The sequence below is a fragment of the Melanerpes formicivorus genome, unplaced genomic scaffold (assembly GCF_026170545.1).
Source record: "Melanerpes formicivorus ecotype bairdi unplaced genomic scaffold, bMelFor1.0.p_v2 SCAF_36, whole genome shotgun sequence".
Lineage (NCBI taxonomy): Eukaryota > Metazoa > Chordata > Aves > Piciformes > Picidae > Melanerpes > Melanerpes formicivorus.
Genome location: NW_027142388.1, coordinates 5059054 through 5077995, shown reverse-complemented (window position 1 = coordinate 5077995; position 18942 = coordinate 5059054). Strand labels below are relative to the sequence as shown.

General features: G+C 41.2%; 1 protein-coding gene and 1 non-coding gene across 6 annotated transcripts in view; both read left to right on the top strand.

Annotated features, from left to right (window-relative positions):
- The first annotated feature begins 377 nt into the window (after positions 1-377).
- The window catches only part of LOC137450613 (E1A-binding protein p400-like), a 28798-nt gene continuing 10233 nt past the window's right edge, over positions 378-18942 (top strand). For 4 of the 5 annotated variants that reach the window (XM_068157378.1, XM_068157381.1, XM_068157377.1 and 1 more), the window contains exons 1-20: positions 378-826; positions 2127-2312; positions 2574-2714; positions 3648-3726; positions 4198-4536; positions 4791-4927; positions 5700-5869; positions 6027-6192; positions 6283-6419; positions 8139-8325; positions 9347-9510; positions 11128-11297; positions 12387-12548; positions 12750-12811; positions 13871-14166; positions 14724-14917; positions 15006-15178; positions 16168-16364; positions 17640-17751; positions 18141-18287. In XM_068157378.1, coding sequence (XP_068013479.1) covers positions 671-826; positions 2127-2312; positions 2574-2714; positions 3648-3726; positions 4198-4536; positions 4791-4927; positions 5700-5869; positions 6027-6192; positions 6283-6419; positions 8139-8325; positions 9347-9510; positions 11128-11297; positions 12387-12548; positions 12750-12811; positions 13871-14166; positions 14724-14917; positions 15006-15178; positions 16168-16364; positions 17640-17751; positions 18141-18287 — 3375 coding nt within the window. In that variant the 5' untranslated portion in view covers positions 378-670. The remainder of the gene's footprint in view (positions 827-2126; positions 2313-2573; positions 2715-3647; positions 3727-4197; positions 4537-4790; positions 4928-5699; positions 5870-6026; positions 6193-6282; positions 6420-8138; positions 8326-9346; positions 9511-11127; positions 11298-12386; positions 12549-12749; positions 12812-13870; positions 14167-14723; positions 14918-15005; positions 15179-16167; positions 16365-17639; positions 17752-18140; positions 18288-18942) is intronic. The other variant, XM_068157380.1, reaches the window with a different exon arrangement.
- On the top strand, positions 15549-15687 carry LOC137450642 (small nucleolar RNA SNORA49). Its single transcript, XR_010989613.1, has one exon. It is a non-coding gene; the product is annotated as a small nucleolar RNA SNORA49 (small nucleolar RNA).

The window sequence follows — 18942 nt, the reverse complement described above, 5'->3', positions numbered from 1 at the left end:
AGGTTAAATTTATTTTACTTTCAAAATAGTTCTTCACATAAAGACTAATCATTAGTTTTATTAACAGTTTAAACAAAAAAAAGGGTCATAGCCTTTAGAATAGTGCTGATACACCTAGTATGTATATTAATGACTTATGGTAAAGTATTCATGATCAAATCTAAGTTTTAAGCTTTGTAATTATAGATAATTGCTTTAATGAGATTTTCCGTAATTGTAACATTATATCTAATGCCAATTACTATTAGAGGGTTTAAAAACCCTCTGGAGAGAATCTTTGAAATCTCAGTGAGGGCTGCACATCTCATTTTCCATGCACTGGGTTTAAATTTATACCCTCTGTGCCTAATTTGTTGTTTTCTTTAATTGATGTTGTTGCATGACATTTTCCCATTCTGGTCATTTGATATCCTGGTAGAGATTAGTTGCTTAGTTATCACCTTTCTGCAGGATGTTGTTAGAAAGATCTTGGTGGATAAATACATTCTGGACTAGCATGCTGGTTGATCTGCACCTCCATAGCTTGTATGCAGTTTTACTGTGCTGTGGTAGAAAGTTGATTTGACTAACTAGCTGATGGTCTGTATTGCCACTTTCTTTGATTATTTCTGATACTCCAATATTTTAGTTACTGAAATTGCACTTTTAAGAAAGTTTCCCTGCAGGTAGAATGCCTCCTGTTCCTCAGGTGGCTCAACAGATCAACCAGGAGCAAAACCAACAGCAAAATGGACCAAACTTGTCAAGTTTGCATTGTTCCTTGCCAGCAGACTGTGATAAGGAGCATGTGATTTTGGTCTCAACTCCAGTTCCTGTACAGCAACAGGTAACAGATTTGCATATTATATTGTATGTGGCTTTGAACAGCTGGGGTTTTTTTTGTGGGTTTTAATTGCTGTTTCCTATTCTGCACCATTAAATAGTGTGAGTACTGGGAAGACAATAACCACAGAGCACTCATTAAGAAAGATAAGATTAGTTTTTGGCTCTTCACTGCTACTTTCCCTTGAAATTTTAGTTCTGTGAAGAGCCTGTCTGTTCATTTATGTCATTGACAAGGTCTGCCCAACTGCCCAATATTCCTGAGCTGGATTTTCATTGTCATTGAGGCAAATTACTTCAGGCTTCAAAGTAAATTTCAGACACCTGTGGAAGGTTGCAGGTAAGTAAATTCCACGGTGCAGCAAGAGGAAACTGTGTGTCAGCCCCAGTCCTGGCACAGCTGTCCTTTGTGTTTTGTGTTGAGACTTTGTGGATGCCAGAATTTATTACTCCAGCCTGGGGAGAAAGGAGCAAGTAGTTTTTGCAGAAGACTTTTCCAAGCACTAATAATTTGCATCAGATAGCCATTGTGTGGCACAGCTGGGTGTAAAGCTTCCTTTACAATAAAACTTCGTGTTCATTTAAATTGAGAATGCTCTGAAGATAGCTGTATCTCTCTTTTGGTTTTAATTAGTGGTGCACACATGCCATATGATTCCTTTTGAAGAGAGAATGGGAATGAGAAGGAAGCAGCCAGATTCTCTAGGGGAGTAGAATTTGTTCTCGTAATGAAGTCCTGGAAGGAGATTTAATTAAAGATAATCGATTATTTTAACTTTTTATGCAGCATATTTGGAAGCACAATGCAAATTTGTGCTGCATGTGCTTCCTTGCCAGCAGCTACAGAATGCTTACATGTGTTAATAAAAGTGTCATAAAGGAAATGTATTTTTATAGGAACTTTGTGGAGAATTCTGTCCATCTGCCATCTGGCAGAGCGTTTCAGTTCTGTGGAAACTCTCACTGAATCAACCCCTCTCTTCTGATGACAGCTACAGGAAGGAAAAAAAATCCAGTTCTCAAGGCTTCTCAAGTGTGCTACTCACAGTGCATCCCAAGCTTCTCTACTGATTTCACATAATTCTGCTGCATCACAAAGTCCCTCAGAGACTTTGCATAAATCTGCACAAGATGATGTGTTATTAATTATCTCTTAATAAAGTGCAACTTCACACAGCATAGAATGTTTCCAAGAACTGAATAGTAATTGCTATTGGTTATTCAAGTAACATTTTTCACACTGACTCTGCCTTGGGTTTGTGTTGTGCAGTAGGAAATGTAAATTTAATTATGTTTGCTTGAAGGAGAATGAAATTCTGCAGCGAATATCAGCACTGAGGAGAGAAGGTTTATGGTCTCTGAAACGTCTGCCCAAACTCCAAGAGGCCCCAAGGCACAAATCTCATCACGATTATCTTCTGGAAGAAATGCAGTGGATGGCAACTGACTTTGTTCAAGAGAGGAGATGGAAGATGGTAACTGCCAAGAGAGTAATGTGGATTTGATATTTTCAAGCAGAAAAGGGGGGGAAGAATGGGCAGCATTTTCATGGTTAGGATGTGATCAGTGAGGATGTGTGACTTTGGAATTGCCTCCCCACTGCCTGTGTGTAAACCTTGGGCTGTAGTCCTGATGAGATTGTTATGGTTTGGTTTTTTTTTCCTCCTAAAGGGATTTTATTTTATTTTTTATGCCTTTTTTTTGGATAGAACAGAGTAAAAACTTAAAATAATTTCTATGGTTTTATTCAGCTGATTTTAAGTGTGGTTCATTATCATGAGGATTTGATGCTTCATAAGGAAACATACAAGAAAAGAGAAGGGAAGAAACTCAGGGCTGTTGCTGCTTTTACTGCTAGAGAAATTGAACATTTCTGGACCACCATTAAACAGGTAAATATGAAAAAAAACAACAAAATAATCAATCTAAAGAGGTACTGAGTAAGAACCTATTAGTCCGTAACAGTGAGAATCTTACAGCTGAGCTTTGCTCAGCCCACATCGTAAATGTGATCTATTGGTAAAGAGAGCTTCATCTTATTCTTGCATGAATAACTTCAGGTGCTTTATATGTCATGAAGGAGAATGTTTCACTTACCCTAGTCAGGGCAGCTGGATTGCTGCAGACATTTTGATGTGAGTTATTGTTGGGTGGCTCTCACTTACAATGTGGCTGACTTCTGTTCATGGTCAGTTTTGTGCACAGTTTGCTGCTTTGAGTGCTCTGCATTGTAGCCATGTCTGATGCCTGTTAGAATAGAATAAACCAGGTTGGAAGAGACCTTTGAGATCATCGAGTCCAACCTGTCATCCAACACTATCTAATCAACTAAACCATGGCACCAAGCACCCCATTAAGTCTCCTTCTAAGCACCTCCAGTGATGGTGATTCCACCACCTCCCCAGGCAGCCTATTCCAATGGGCAATCACTCTCTCTATGAAGAGCTTCTTCCTAGTATCCAGCCTGAACCTCCCCTGGTGCAGCTTGAGACTGTGTCCTCTTGTTCTGGTGCTGGTTGCCTGGGAGAAGAGACCAGCCCCCACCTGTCTACAACCTCCCTTCAGGTAGTTGTAGAGAGCAATAAGGTCTCCCTTGAGCCTACTTTTCTTCAGGCTGAGCAACCCCAGCTCCCTCAGCCTCTCCTCACAGGGCTTGTGCTCCAAACCCCCTCACCAGCTTTGTTACCCTTCTCTGGACACGTTGCCTGATGTTATGCTGTTGCAGAAACATTAAGTAAGTGATAGCTGTATTTAAAGCTAAGTGCATTCACATTTGTCATTTCCTTGTGCTCTTCCCCTCCCCTCCCACTCTCTCTCCATTTTAGGTGGTAGATTTAAAACAGCAAGCAGAGTTAGAAGAGAGGAGGAAGAAAATATTAAATTCACATAACATCTCAAAAAAAGGTAAAAAAAGTTAAAAAGATTCTTATTACCTTTTGTCCTTTTGCCTGCTGGTAGTACTAGTATAAGCTCACCACCTTACTACCAGGATCTGGTATTTGGGTCTCAGTTTTGAATCATAAATACCTCCTTTCTCTAGCCTGCTAACTTCCTATAGCTTACTAAAGCTTTGATAAATGAGCTGTAAAGGCTATTTGTTGCTGGGCTCTTGTTTGTGTCAGGGATTAGTTTTATGGCCCTTGGGAGCTATGCATGAGACTGAATTCACTGCAACTATTGTGTATGCACCTGTGTCCTGCTGCAGTTTGCCCTTGTTTATTCAGGTTTAGTCAGGTTTGACAAGCTTACATTGTTCTTATTGTGTAGAATGCTTGTGTTCTTTAGATCCTGGATTAGCTGTAAATGGCATTAAATCTATTAACAACTTACTCATCTCTGATATGGCAACACCATGGTTTTTATTATTTTGTGCAGAAATAAGAGACTCTGTGAATAAGAAAGAGAGCCTTCAGAAGGAGGTGGTGCTTCCAGATCTTCTCACATCTACTGTAGAGAAACACCTGGCAGATTTAGCAGAGGTTGCTGCTGCCGTAGAAGCATTGTTACCCAAGGGCACTGCTCCAATCACAACGGTAGTAAAAAGTGAATCTCCATCCTTATTACATGGCACTCTTAGAGATTATCAACAGGCAGGCCTGGAGTGGTTGGCAAAGCTGCATAAGATGAATCTCAATGGCATTCTGGCTGATGAAGCTGGTCTTGGAAAGACAGTGCAAGTTGTTGCTTTTTTTGCACACCTGGCATGTAATGAAGGTATGAAATAGCTTTAATTTAATACATCTGTGTTTTCTGCAGTTCACTAGTAAATGTGTTTTCAGTATGAAAAACAAAATAATAATTGCTGTAATATGTAGGAATGGAAAGAAATGTACCTGAAAGAAATTTTATCCAAAAGGATGCCCAGTTCCTTTCATGTGTGTGTTTGTGTAGACACAGCAGCCTTTGCTTGTCAGTTCTGAGGTGGTATGCAGTCATTTCCAGTCATGCTGTGCCTTTTATCTCCATAGGTAACTGGGGCCCTATTCTTGTAATTTCACAAAACTTTAATGTCCTGAAGTGGGAGACTGAACTGGAATGCTGGTGTCCTGCTTTGAAAATTCTTCTGTATCTTGGGAACCCAGGAGAGCTTTTTAAAATCAGACAGGTATTGTGGAACATCATTTCATCCCCACTTGTTCTCCACAAGCATTACACAGAGAGGAAACAACACCTCGGGTCAGTTACACCACTGGGGTTAAACACTTCAGTATAGTGCTACTGCAGCCTGGCTCTCCTCTTTTGTTTTGTGACACACCAGAACAGTGAAGGTGTTTCCTCATTTCATGAATGCCAATTCATAAACAGAGTTTGCTATTTCCCACTAACCCCTTCTTTCATGACCAGAAATGTCTGGCTAGCCTTTTTAAGTGGTGTGTATACATTAACTGCCACAATGTCTCTTTGCACAGATATTCTGACTAGGATCTAGTCTCTGTATGGAGAAGCTCAGATCTTTGCTCCAGTGACTTGTATCTCACTGTGGTATTTCTAGAATTTTGTTAAAAAAATGTGTTGAATGGCAACCTGAGAATTAAACTGAGCACTGGAATGGGAATGGGCTGCCCAGGGAGGTGGTGGAGTCACCGTCCCTGGAGGCGTTCAAGCGGAGATTGGACGTGGCACTTGGTGCCATGGTTTAGATACTGTGTCATGAGGTCTGTGTTGATAGGTTGGACTCGATGATCCTTGAGGTCTCTTCCAACCTTAGTTATACTGTGATACTGTGATACTTACCCTTGGGGATTTTGAAAGCTCTGAAGAACTGCACTAGCATAAAATGCAAGATAATCTGTTTTAACCCAGGAAGAGGAAATAATAATTTTCTCCCTGAAAAGCCACCAAGAAAGCCTTTAGATTTTTGTGTTTTTATGTTGCAGGAATGGACTGACCCCAACGACTTTAATGTATGTATTGCCTCCTGCAATCAATTCTTTAAAGATTATGAAGCATTTATGAAAGTGCAATGGAGTTACCTAGTTTTAGATGAGAGGCAGAATGGTAACAATCTGACAGAGAAGCACTGGGATGCAATATTCAATCTCCAGAGGTGTGAAGTGTTCATTCAAACATTTCTATCTCCCTTTGTCTGTTGGTTACTTTCTGAAATAACTTCAACCTTTAGAACTGCAGGTTTAAAATGTTTTCTTGCTGTGATGTAGTTTATGAATAGATCTTGCCTTAATTGCTGTCTTCATTGCTCACAGCCATCATCATTTACTCTTGATGGATACGCTTCTGCCTACTGCCTTTAAAGATCTGTGGGCCATTGCCTGTTTCCTGATTCCAGGGATTTCCCAGTCCTATCTGGATTTTATGAAGGTGGAAGGGGATGAAGAGCATTACCACAGAACCTCAGTGAGACTGCAGAGAGTATGTCTCCCTTAAGGGTAGTGTCTTCATACTAGTATCTCTTTCTCTGAGGAAAGACAGCCAGGGAACACTTGTTTTGTGTTCATTTAGGCAGTGCAGTCGTTCATTTTGCGGAGGTCCAAAGCGCACGTTGAGAAGCAGTTGCCAAGGAAATATGAGCATGTGCTTCCATGTACTCTTTCTGAGAGGCAGAAGTCAATGTACCAAGACATGCTGACTCAACCAAGGTACATCTGTTGAGTGGTTCTTGGTTGTTAATTCATCATTAAAGTTAGAAAGCATTCTGCTTATGTTAAGAGAGCTTGTTTGCAAGTGTGTTATTTCTGCGTGAGTCGTGGGCAAACCTAAAGATTAAAGCACACTGCCATAATCACAGGCTGATCATGTTCTATACTAAGTGGTAATGGCATTTAGCCAATTCTTAATCCTGTGTTTATTTTGTATCTAGCTGTTTTACCAAGTGAAGAGAAGCCTAAATAAGCTGTGTTTGCAGATTATGGGGCAAACTAGACATGGGACAAAATGGTTATAATTTAGATAATTGACCATGTGCCACAGGTTTTGTCTGAATTTAGATCTTCAGTTATTTAGGAACTGGATATCCTAGGTCATGTGTTACTTGCTTTTCTGATATGACTGGTGTGTGGTTTCTGGTGAATTTGATAATTTAAAGTGGTATTTATTCGAGTGTTAAAAGACCTGTGGTGGGTTAATGCCCATCCTCAAAACAAAGTGGGGAAGGGCTTGTGAATGTTTTGCCCTCCCTGCAGGGCATTTTCGCCCTGGGAAACTGAGTCTGTTCCACTCCCCCCTCCCTGCCCAGCTACGGTATAAAAGGGAGGGCATTGCAGCTATTAGGGCGCTCTTTGGCTCCTGCCTCTCCTGGACAAGAGCTACTGCAGCTGCCTTCCTGCTCCTCTGCCACATGGTCAGGCCTAATCCTTCTCCCTGCTGCCTCCGTGCCTCTTCAGAGAGAGTCTGGTTTTGTATTCTTTTTTTTTTCTCCTGCCTTCCATCCATCCTTGTTCCTTGCCCTTGCGAACCTTACCTGTTATTGTTACATATTCATATGTTGTTTAAAGAAAACTCTTTACTTCTCTACTTCCAAGCTGACTCCAAATTATTGCTCAGTGGATTTGCTCCTTCCCTTATTTTTTCCCCTCTCTCTTGGGAGGGAGGAGGGAGGAGCGGGGGAGAGATTCTCAGCCTTGCCCCCTTCTGAGCTTTTAACTCCCAGTTAACACTCAAACCATTACAAGACCAAAGCCTGGCTATTGAGGATACATGTTTTGTATGTTATCCAATGCCATTTCCACTTGAAACAGAGCAGGTCTGTGTGAAATTCAGGTTTATGAGAGTGTGAGCTTTAGAATTAGAATAGAATAGAATAGAATAGACCAGACCAGGTTGGAAGAGATCTTCAAGATCATCGCGTCCAACCCGTCAACCAATCCAACCCACCTAAACAACTAACCCATGGCACCAAGCACCCCATCAAGTCTTCTTCTGAACACCTCCAATGATGATGACTCCACCACCTCCCTGGGCAGCCCTTTCCAATGGGCAATCACTCTCTCTGTATAGAATTTCTTCCCAATATCCAGTCTAAACCTCCCCTGGCGCAGCCTGAGACTGTGTCCTCTTGTTCTGGTGCTGGCTGCCTGGGAGAAGAGACCAACCTCCACCTGTCTACAACCTCCCTTCAGGTAGTTGTAGAGAGCAATAAGGTCAGAATATATTCTATAAATTATTACACATGTGTGAATGTGAGTGGAGCTGGAGGAATGGAAACCCCACATTTTTAAACTCACGCTTTTCTATTGTTGATCACTTGAATGTCACCAGATTTATTCAGAAACCCAGTCTGAGTGTGCAGAAAGACCTCAGCTCCTCAAAGCACTGTTTTAAGAAGGTAATTTAAACTGCATTTTCATTTTAAATTACAGAACCCAAGAACATCTTAGAAGTGGGCACTTTGTCAGTGTCCTCCCTATTCTGACACAGCTGCTGAGGGTGTGCAATCATCCTGACTTGGTATGTCCCAGGCTTCCCAGTTCTTCCTGTATATTGGACCCACTGGAGTTTACAACTGCTTCTTTAGTGCTGGATGCATTAGGATGGGATCTTTGGAAGGTGAGTAGGGAAACAAATCTCTTCTGCTTGACTTGACTGGGAGAACAGGTGGCTTAGGACATAAAATTTCTTGCACGTAATTTAGGTTCCAATTAAATCTCAGAATCTGAATTGCTAATTCATGTTTTTGTTTTAGAAGCAACTGCTAGGATTATAAATAATAAGCAGTGACTTTATGGTAGCACTGAATGTAGTAGGTATACTGGGAGTTTGCTGTCCTTGTCAGACAAGGTCAGAGTATTTTGCAGGGTTTTCTGGTTTAGCTTCAAGTTTCCAGTTAACCTAAACCAATAGGTCTTGAAGTCAAGGGAAGGGTGCTGTTCTTGTCCTGTCCTGTGGAGCAGCAAGGGTGTAGTTAAGCATGTACAGCTCTGGAGATGAGAAGCTGTATCAGATTCCATAGTTTAAACTGTAGTAGTTTTAACTAGAAAAAACCCTGGATGAATTCCGGTTGTAATGATCTCAGTAATATTAGAGGCTTCAGAAATCTTGCCTGGACAAAGCTAAAACAGTAGCACCATGTGTCCTGACAAATTCAATCAGCTACTACTTTAAGCCTGTTGGAAAAATCATTTTAGGGTAGCGGGGACAGAGTGACTGTGAAAGGCTTGTGAGGGCAGTAGAGTTGATGTATCCCAATGAGAATGGATCACTCTTGAGTGCCCACTCTACAGAGACACGGTTTTAATTACAAGCGCTGAATTAACTGCAGAGCTTGTGATTGAAGGTGCTGTCCTGCTTTTTGACTCTTGGTAACATGAGAAGGATGCTCTATTTCCATGCTGTGGGTAGCTGAAACCTTTTAAAGTAACAGCAGCTGCTCTCTGCAAAATCACATGACGCTTGGCTCTGTGGTTTGGTTTAATTCTGCAGTCAGCTGTGAGCTTTCTAGTCATTCTCAGTTAATGTGCTATCATTGCTGCTGTTTTCCTTTATTGTTTTTTCTTTTCTTTTTTTACTGCAAATGAATGATAATAGAATATTTCTTTAGTTTGGGTTTTGTTTTCTTTTGTTTCCTAAGCATGCAGACTGGTCTCTCTTCGATGTGATTGGGCTGGAAAACAAAGTTACCTGCTATGAAGCACAAATACTGCCAAAACTGAAGGTAACTAGGAAGCTTCTTGAAGAGATCTACTGTTCTCCTTCATCACCCAGACTGGAGCCAGTGAAGCTCAAACCAAATAGGTATGCAGTGCACCAGTGACTGATTAATTAATTTATTTAAAGTAAAAGGCAAAATGAGTAATATTTGTGAAGGGTTGAGAGGGTTCATTTAGAAGCATCTCTTTTTCTTCCTGTCTTTTGTTTCCAAACTGATCACTGCCAGAGGCTCTATGCCAGCCTTCTGAGGGAAAGCAGACTGCTTTTTGCCACTAATATTTCTTTTCATTTATGAAGGCTCAGTTGTGATCTTTCCTGCCAAAGTCAATAGAGTTAAATCTGTAATCTTTTTGATCAAATGGAAGTGGAAGTGAGTCCTGCAGCAGACTTTCCGAAGCGGAACAATTAAATCATCTCCTTCTAGTGAATTTTAAGTCTAAGAGGTGCTTGCAAAGCACTTGAAGAAATCTTGGTTGATTGTTAATTGGGATGTTGGGTTTTTTTTTTTGAGGGGGGAAGGGTGTGTGTGTGTGAGATTTAAAAAGGTGTTGTGTTAAATTTTTACCTTTTTGGGGTTGCAATTGCTTCTTCTCTTTGAAGGGAGGTTGGAAGGGTTAATTTTTGAGTCCTGGAGCCCATGCAATTCTGCTGAACAACAGTGTAGACTTAATCTTATCATAAATAAGTAGACTTAAACTTACAATAAATTAACCTGTAGGAGCCCCAGACAGCTTGTGTAACAGGTGGCAAGGAGTTCTGTTAGGCTGTTCAGCCAGAAGGGAGCTTTGTCAGTTAATGAAATTTAAGAATTGGAATCATTAACCAAAATATATATATGTAAAGCAGAAAACTCACTCTTTTGCACCTTGACTTCTTTAGTTTCATAAAAGATTTGTAAAGACAGACTCCCTGAAGATGCATGGAAGTGGAGATCCCCTACACTTTGTACTTAGATTGCACTTAGCCATTTTGCTCTCCTAAGAAGTTTGATCCTTGTTAGAATCTTTTAGGGAGCTTTTAGGGATCAGTGCTGGGCCACATCCTGTTCAATATCTTTACTGATGATCTGGATGAGGGTATTGAGTCTATCATCAGTACATTTGCAGATGACACCAAGCTGGGGGCAGGTGTTAGAGGTTAGGAGATCTCTGCAGAGGGACCTTGACAGGCTGGAAGATGGGCAGAGTCCAACTTGGTGCAGTCCTGTTCCTGATTCTATTCTATTCTATTCTATTCTATTCTATTCTATTCTATTCTATTCTATTCTATTCTATTCTATTCTATTCTATTCTATTCTATTCTATTCTATTCTATTCTATTCTATTCTATTCTATTCTATTCTATTCTATTCTATTCTATTCTATTCTATTCTATTCTATTCTATTCTATTCTATTCTTGCTGTCTCCAGACTCCAGAGATGACTTAGGAGTATGGGAGATCTACAAGTTTGTCCCCTTCCATGTAATCTATCAGAAAAGCCTGGAGCCTCTGAGCATTTAGTGACCTAGCATTTTACAATATGCATTTTTTTTCTTCTCCATGTTGAGTAAAACAGAATCCTTCTGCATGTAGCTGGGTACCTGTTCTAGCTCAGATTCCTGACTAATAATAACTATTTGCATCTTAACTTGATTTTTGTATTAAAGTGAAGGGATTAACAACCTTTTGTGTGCACAGAAAGGCAATTTGTTATTTTTAAGGTTATTTACACCAGTACTGTATGGGCAGAAGCCTGAAGGTAGAACTAGAGACTTCTCAAGGTGTCTGTTGCAGCAGACAGAGGACACAGCAACACTAGCAGCAAATCATCATGAGGAGACACAAAGACAGCAACATTTTGCCACATTTTCAGAAAATCAGCATAGGAAAGGTGAGTTATACATACAGTAAACCATAGCTTTCTGGTTTGCTGTCTTTTTTTTGGTAATATTGCTTGAATTTGGGGAAGAAATTAGGTTGTACTCAATGTGTTTGTGCTACACTCATGCTAATGGAACTTGACATTAAAATTTTTCCAATGGGAGTTTGCTCACAAAATCAAAATTCCTTGTTATCTGTCTGTCTGTCTTTCATAAACAGACTGATTCAGTTGTGCAAAGACTGCAAATTTTGGTGCAGTTGGGTTGGTCTCCAGGTGTATCATGTGAATGAAACTCTCTTCAGACCTCACCTGGAGCGTGTGAGACGGCTCTTCACGCTTGTCATTCTTAACTGCCTGAGCAGATTTCGGCATCATCACTGCCTCGTTGCCTAGATTGCTAAAAGTGAATGGTGCAGGAAAAGGTCTCTTCTATTTCACTGGAGGTGTTTAGGAAGAGACAGAATGGGGTGCTTGGTGCCATGGTTTAGATGATTAGATAGTGTTTGATGATAGGGTGGACTCGATGATCTCAAAGGTCTTTTCCAACCTGGTTAATTCTACTCCACTCCTACCCCACTCCACTCCTACCTCACTCCTACCCCACTCCACTCCTACCTCACTCCCTACCCCACTCCACTCCTACCTCACTCCTACCCCACTCCACTCCTACCCCATTCCACTCCTACCCCACTCCACTTCTACCCCACTCCATTCTAGTTTTCTCACACCTGTTCAGACTCTGGAAGCCCTTGCAAAGTTTGTACGTTGTCAGATCAGATAAGTAGATGTGAAATACCAGTCAAACTGTATCTAGGAAGTCATCCTTTGTTTTGGTTTTCTTTTGTTTAAATAGGTGTGCCAGTCGTACTGAGGGGAAGCACATTTCATGTGCAGTATAGGAACACAGAGCACTAGAGGGAGACTTAAACTGTTTGCAGTTGAGTGCAACGCAAGTGTTATGTGTGGAGTAAAATCACCCTTCCTTGAAACAGGACACACCATATGCATGGCATAAGCATACAAACCCTGTGGTGTACAGTGAGGAAATTCTTTGTTTTAAACCTTGTACTTTGGGTTTTTTTCCCCTTCATTTAACAGCCAGCAAGATAGTGCATGGACCAATGGCTTCCACAGCTGGAGCAGAAGAGGCAAGTGCTGAGCCAGAGAAGCCTGTAATGTTACAGTTCAGAGGGAAGACATTTACTTTGTCTTACAGACAGTTCTGTCTTCTTATTGGTAGACAGTCTCTGAAACATCAAGGTAAGGTGCTACAGGATTTGATTCATATCTTTCTCTTTAAAAAGTTTAAAAGGAAAAATATTAACTATTCAAACCCCAGTACCCTGGGAGCTACACTATCCTCATATTATTAATATCAGGTGTCTGTGGAATTAAATTATATTTCTCATTAAAATATTTTTCTTGTCTTATTGCTTTCCTGGAAAAATGAATTCACTGAAGTGACAGTGGATGACTTGAGTACTAAATCTAAATCAGTGTCTACCCTTTCATGTCCAGCTCAGGTACTGTGCTAACTCTTTATATGATAAGATCATGAGCAGTGCATAGTTCAGCTCTGTTAGCTGAAATAGTCAAGGCTTTAATATTTAAGGCACGTAGGATACTGTAATTGACTACTCTCACCCCTCTGTGCTGTGCACTCTCCAATGGTAGTTTTGAAATCCTATTGTATTTTTTGCCAGTAGGCATAGAGTAGGAAAGCAGATTCATTTTCCATTAAAATACCAAACCTAACATAGAGTCATAGAATCAATAAGGTTGGAAAAGACCTCAAAGATCATCAAGTCCAACCTACTACTAAACCATGGCACAAAGTGCCCACGTCCAGTCCCCTCTTGAACACCTCCAGGGATGGGGACTCCACCACCTCCCTGGGCAGCACATTCTAATGGCCAATCTTTCTTGCTGTGAAGAACTTTCTCCTCACCTCCAGTCTAAACTTCCCCTGGCACAGCTTGAGACTGTGTCCTCTTGTTCTGGTGCTGGGTGCCTGGGAGAAGAGACCAACCCCCACCTGGCTACAACCTCCCTTCAGGGAGTTGCAGACAGCAAGAAGGTCTCCCCTGAGCCTCCTCTTCTCCAGGCTAAGCAACCCCAGCTCCCTCAGCCTCTCCTCACAGAGCTGTGCTCCAGACCCCTCCCCAGCTTTGTTGCCCTTCTCTGGACACCTTCAAGTCTCTCAATGTCCTTCTTAAACTGAGGAGCCCAGAACTGGACACGGGACTCAGGGTGTGGCCTAACCAGTGCTGAGCACAGGGCAGAATGACTTCCCTACTCCTGCTGGCCACACTATTCCTGATGCAGGCCAGGATCCCCAGGTCCCTTTCTGCCTGGCTGCTCTCCAGCCACTCTGACCCCAGCCTGTAGCGCTGCATCTGTCCTTGTATCACTAACACCATTCTAATCATCAGCTTTTCTCCACTTCTCCTTTCATAGTCACTCGTAGCATTCTTGCATTAACTAAATTATCCTTGCTTTCCACTTTCTTTTGCATAAATTGCCTTTTCTGCATAAGCTTTATCTGGTGAAAATGCATTCAGAAAAGAATTTTGAATTTAAAGGGTGGCATAGAAGAAAAAAGACAACTAAGAGAACACCTGGACAAGATCTATTTGGGGAATGAACGTCGTTGTTCCAGAGCCCCCCTGTACGGCAGAGACTTGTTGGAAATTTGCTCTTGGATCACTGAGAGAAAAATCTCTCAGTGTTATTCAGCCAGGATTAACAAATGGCACTGGGCTGGCTTTGAAAATTGCCTGCCATATCCCAGTACTTCAATGGTTCTCAGGGATCCACTGCAAGAACTCACTTTGACATTGAAGCAGCAACAGATTGCCCTGAAGGATGTTGTTACCAGGTAATGGAGACAAATCCATTTGCAGTCTTTGCCCAGGTGCAGTGCTTGTGTCCTACCATCTAAAGCAGAATATTTATGTCAAGAACTGTAAAATGGCAGAACTGATAAATGAGTTGCCTTTTCTAATCCTTATTGCAAGGTAATTCCCTTTATGCAGAATCTATTAGCATCCCAATATATAATTTTAGCCTATTCTAAGTTTTTAAACTTCCTAACAGTTCCATGGCATTTTCCATTAGCTACATAGCAATGCTACTTTATTTTAACTTATCTTGTGGGGGTTTTTGTGTGGATACTTACAAAAGTAGTAGGAGTAAGTCAGTTTATTTCACTAACTTTACTGATAGGGGTTAATTTCCTCTTGTCTTGTTCTGATCTTAAGTATTTTTGCATTTACTTAATGTAAACATAAAACTTCATCTGCTGATTTAGTTTCAGTTACCTTTAGCCAGCTCCTTTATGCTTCCATGCAGATACCTTCTTTATTACTGTTTTTGAGAAGCTAATAGCCCAAGCTGTTAAAAATGGCTATATTAAAGTTGTGATCTGTTTTATAGATATCTGTGTGTCTTGCCAGCTGTAGCTGTTGCTCCTCCTCGTTTGCATGTATCAAATACACACCCCCATGAAATTAAGGTCTTGAAGTTTAACTTAAAGGAACAGATACTTCCCTACTTCCATTCAATGCAGCAGATAGTCAGGCCTTGTTTTCTGCAGTTTCCAGACCCTAGACTGCTGCAGCATGATTCAGGTATTAAAACCCCTACCATTGTATGAATGTCTCTCTGTGTTTGTTGAATGCTACCTGCAGTACCTTACAGTTTTTGTCTCCTGAGCAGGCAAACTGGGAGCTCTGGCTGTCTTGCTTCGGAAGCTGAAGGCAAGAGGAGATCGTGTGTTGATTTTGACACAGATGATCCCAATGCTTGATATTCTGGAGCTTTTCTTGAACTTTCATTTCCTCAGATACATAAGAGTTCATGAGAGTGGTGCTCCCAGTTGGCAGAATCTGGTAAGAAGACCTCTTACTCCAGCTGATAGCAAATAGATGTTCATAGTGGGAGGGAAAACGCTGAAGGGAAGTCTGGTACATTTGCAACCTTAATTTGCATAATTTCATCAGTTACTTAAGCAAATTATGTTTGTGGCTGTAGCACAGAATATGTAATTATATATGAAATATGTCAGTCATATTACTGTCTGATGAGGCACCCAGGGTGTTTCCAAGAGGGATGCCAGGAGTTGTCCTCAATTTATGAGTAATTTGTGCTGGAAATACAGATGTTTTGTTTCACAATAGCAATCTGATTAATTGCTTTTGCTTTCATTATCTGTAGCTATCTAGGTTGTTATAAGCATAGTTGCTGGTTTTAGTGTTGGCACTTCCTCAGCCTTACTCCAGGGGCTTTTGTTTTGTGTAGAGTGCCCTGGCATTGCCTGAGGATAAATCGAAAGTATGCTCGCTTCCCTCCCCAGTAAGATTCTCAGTATCCTCTGGGGCCTACAATTTGAGCAAACATGAACAATATAGCTAAGTTACTCTTAGTTTTTATTTCTAATTGCATTGTTATGCTTACTGGCAGATGCAAGGAAAACTTTGCCTTAAAGCAACAGCAGGCAGCACAACAGAAGGGATTCAATGTAGTCAATAAGCAAGAAAAATGATGAAGCATGCACAGAATACAATAACCCAGTCAGGTGTGCTTAGTCATAGGACATAACGTGAGCACTGTAATAGGTCTTTAGATTTTTATCTGGTTGACTGCACCATAAATTCATAGTTTTAATGGTACACAAATTGTCTTGAGTTGTGTAGATCTGTAATGTGGGCAGACCACTTAGATTGCCTGCACACTTAATGTAGGTTGGGGAAGTAATAAGAAAACAAATTTCCTGATGCTCTCATTCTGTAAAAACAAACAAAGAAAAAAAGAGTTTATTTAGAGATTTATGCTTTATTAATGCCATTTTGCATTGAAGTTATTTGTCTTTCCATTTTAGGAAGCCATAAAAAACTTCAACCAAGACAAGAGATTCTTCTGTGCTATTCTTTCTTCCCACACTCCTTCCACAGGTGTCAGCCATGTGGATGCAAACACTGTTGTCTTCTATGACACTGATTTAGATCCCCTGATGGCTAAGAAGGCTAATGAATGGTGTGATAGAATTGCAACAGACAGAGATGTTCATATATACAGGTGCTAAGAAATGATACATGTGTTGTAAAATCAAACCCAGAGGTTTTCAGGTGGACTTAGTTGTTTTGGTTGAGGTCATCCATTTATTTTAAGTCATTTGGTCTTTCAGGATCACTTTAAACATTGGATCAGTCATGCATACTCCTTTCCTTCAGGCTAAAGGGAAAATGAAAGCTCTTGTTTTTTCCCTTTCTATTCCTGTCTTTCCCTTACACTTTCACCTTGTAAGCCATCTAGATATCTGTGTTGAAGCAGTCAAAATGAACATTGACATCTGTGGGTGCTTTCTGCCCTTGATACACATAGAATTGTAGAGTGGCTTAGGTTGGAAGGGACCTTAGAGATCATCTACTCCAACCTCCATACCATGGGTAGGGACATCTCTCAGCTAGATTCGGCTGCTCAAGGCCTCATCCAACCTGACCTTGAACACCCCCTGGGAAGAGGCATCCACAACCTCTCTGGGCAACCTATTTCAGAGTTCCACCGCCTTCATACTGACGACCTTCTTCCCAAGATCCATTCTAAACCTACTCTCCCTCAGCTTCAAGTAGTTTCCCCCTGTCCTACTGCTAGACACCCTTATGAAAGGTCCCTCTCTGGCCTTCCTGTAGGATCCCTTTAGGTATTTGACTCAAAGATCACCCTGGAGTCTGAACAACCCCAGTTCCCCCAATCTATCCTCATAGCAGAGGTGTTCCAGCCCTTGGATCATCTTTGTGACCTCTCCTCTGGACTTGCTCCAACAGCTTTGTGCCCTTCTTATGGGGACACCAGAACTGGATGCAGGATTTGAGGAGGGGTCATTTGGTTTCAGATCACTAGTGGTGAGATGCTGAGGTTTGAGTAGTTCAGAGATGTATTTGAAAGCTTTTCTGAAGTGGCTGTTTCTTCTGGAAGGACATGCAGAGGGGAGATCTTCCTCCCCTTACACCACTGGCTGTCCAGTGCAGACACCGTTAGGAAATGCCCTGCTAGGGTAGGGATTTGTTAAAAATCCACCTATCTAGAAGCCAATATAGACAGTACAGTTTGTTAAGTGTTAAAATAAGAACTGAACAGTGTTTTGAAAATACAAAGTGGGATGTAAAAAGAACATTTTCCTCTAAAACTGAAACCCAAAGACACAAATTCCTGTGAAAATACCTGATGGACTCTGAATGAGTGTTGGTGCTCACTGCTGCAGGCAAGAACATTAGACAGGAAACATCTGAGTTTCATAAAGTGTCCCTGTTTTCTGGGGACCAGTATTTAATGAGTTTCTTTGTTTTACAGGCTTGTAACTGGTAATTCAGTTGAGGAGAGGCTGTTGAAAAAAGGTATTAAACATTTGACTGAAGAAGTGGCTGCTCAGGGAGGTGATTGTTCAACAGACTTTTTAACTCAGGTACTGTCACATTAAGAATGTTTAGCAGTTCTGTACTGCTGTGTAAAACCAGTGCTCTACTAGATCAGAGGCAGAATTTGTAACATCATCTGGGTTTGTGTGTATTTCCATACTTGTTTGTGAGTATGTGATCAGAGTTAAAAATCAGGAAAACTGAGTTGTTAGCTCATATCCCAAAATCAGAAGATAAAAACATCTAGAAAGAAAACCCTGTTTGCTCCAATGATAATTTGTCACTATTTTTTGGCATTGGTTTAATCAAACAAAACCAACATCTGCAGCAAAAGGTGTCAAATATGTCTGTAATCTAACTTTTCAACTCAATTTTAGGATGATTAGAAACCTTTTGATGCCATGCATTTTTTTACTTGAAAACATGTTTCTGTAAGGTTCTTTGCTCTGAAAATGGAGATGAGGATTCCAGAAGGCTTCCAGAAGTGACACTATCTGAAATAAGAAGGGACAGAGAGTGGTCTGCTTCAAGAGCTGCTCTGGCTCCTTCCCAGTTAGAACAGCTGGCCAGCTTTGTGGAGCAGGTATGATGATTTCTCTTCTTATGTGTAAAACTTTAGAGATACTTGACATTTCCTTCCCTGTGGACAACCAAAGGGCTTTCAGGAAGTACTATATTTCCACTCCATTTACATGAAACAGTTCTGTGCAAACTTAAATATCCAAATACTCCTGGGAGGTCATCTGAGCTTGTTGATAGATCTGTTCATTTGCTAAAGCATTTAAGTGACCAAATGTTCTCCTGAGGCTTGTGAAGTGCACTGCATTAAATTGTATTTTGTGTTATAAAATTGTTTTACAGTCCTGTGCTTTGCCAGATGCTTGTGTTTTTTCTTAACCATGAAGTGACTGTTCTGAGCACTCCCTCAGTTCTGCCAGATTCTGAGGGTACCCTCAGCAAGTTCACTGATGATACGAAACTAGGGGGGTTGGCTCACACCCAGTCAGGCTGTGCTGCCAGCCAACGAACTCTGGACAGTCTGAAGAGCTGGGCAGAGGGGAACCTCAGGAAGTTAAGTAAGGCCAAGGGCAGAGGGGAACCTCAGGAAGTTCAGTAAGGCCAAGGGCAGAGGGGAACCTCAGGAAGTTCAGTAAGGACAAGGGCAGAGTCCTGCATCTGGTGGGGAATAACACCAAGTACCAGTCCAGATGAGGGGTTGTCGTGCTGGAAAATAGCTC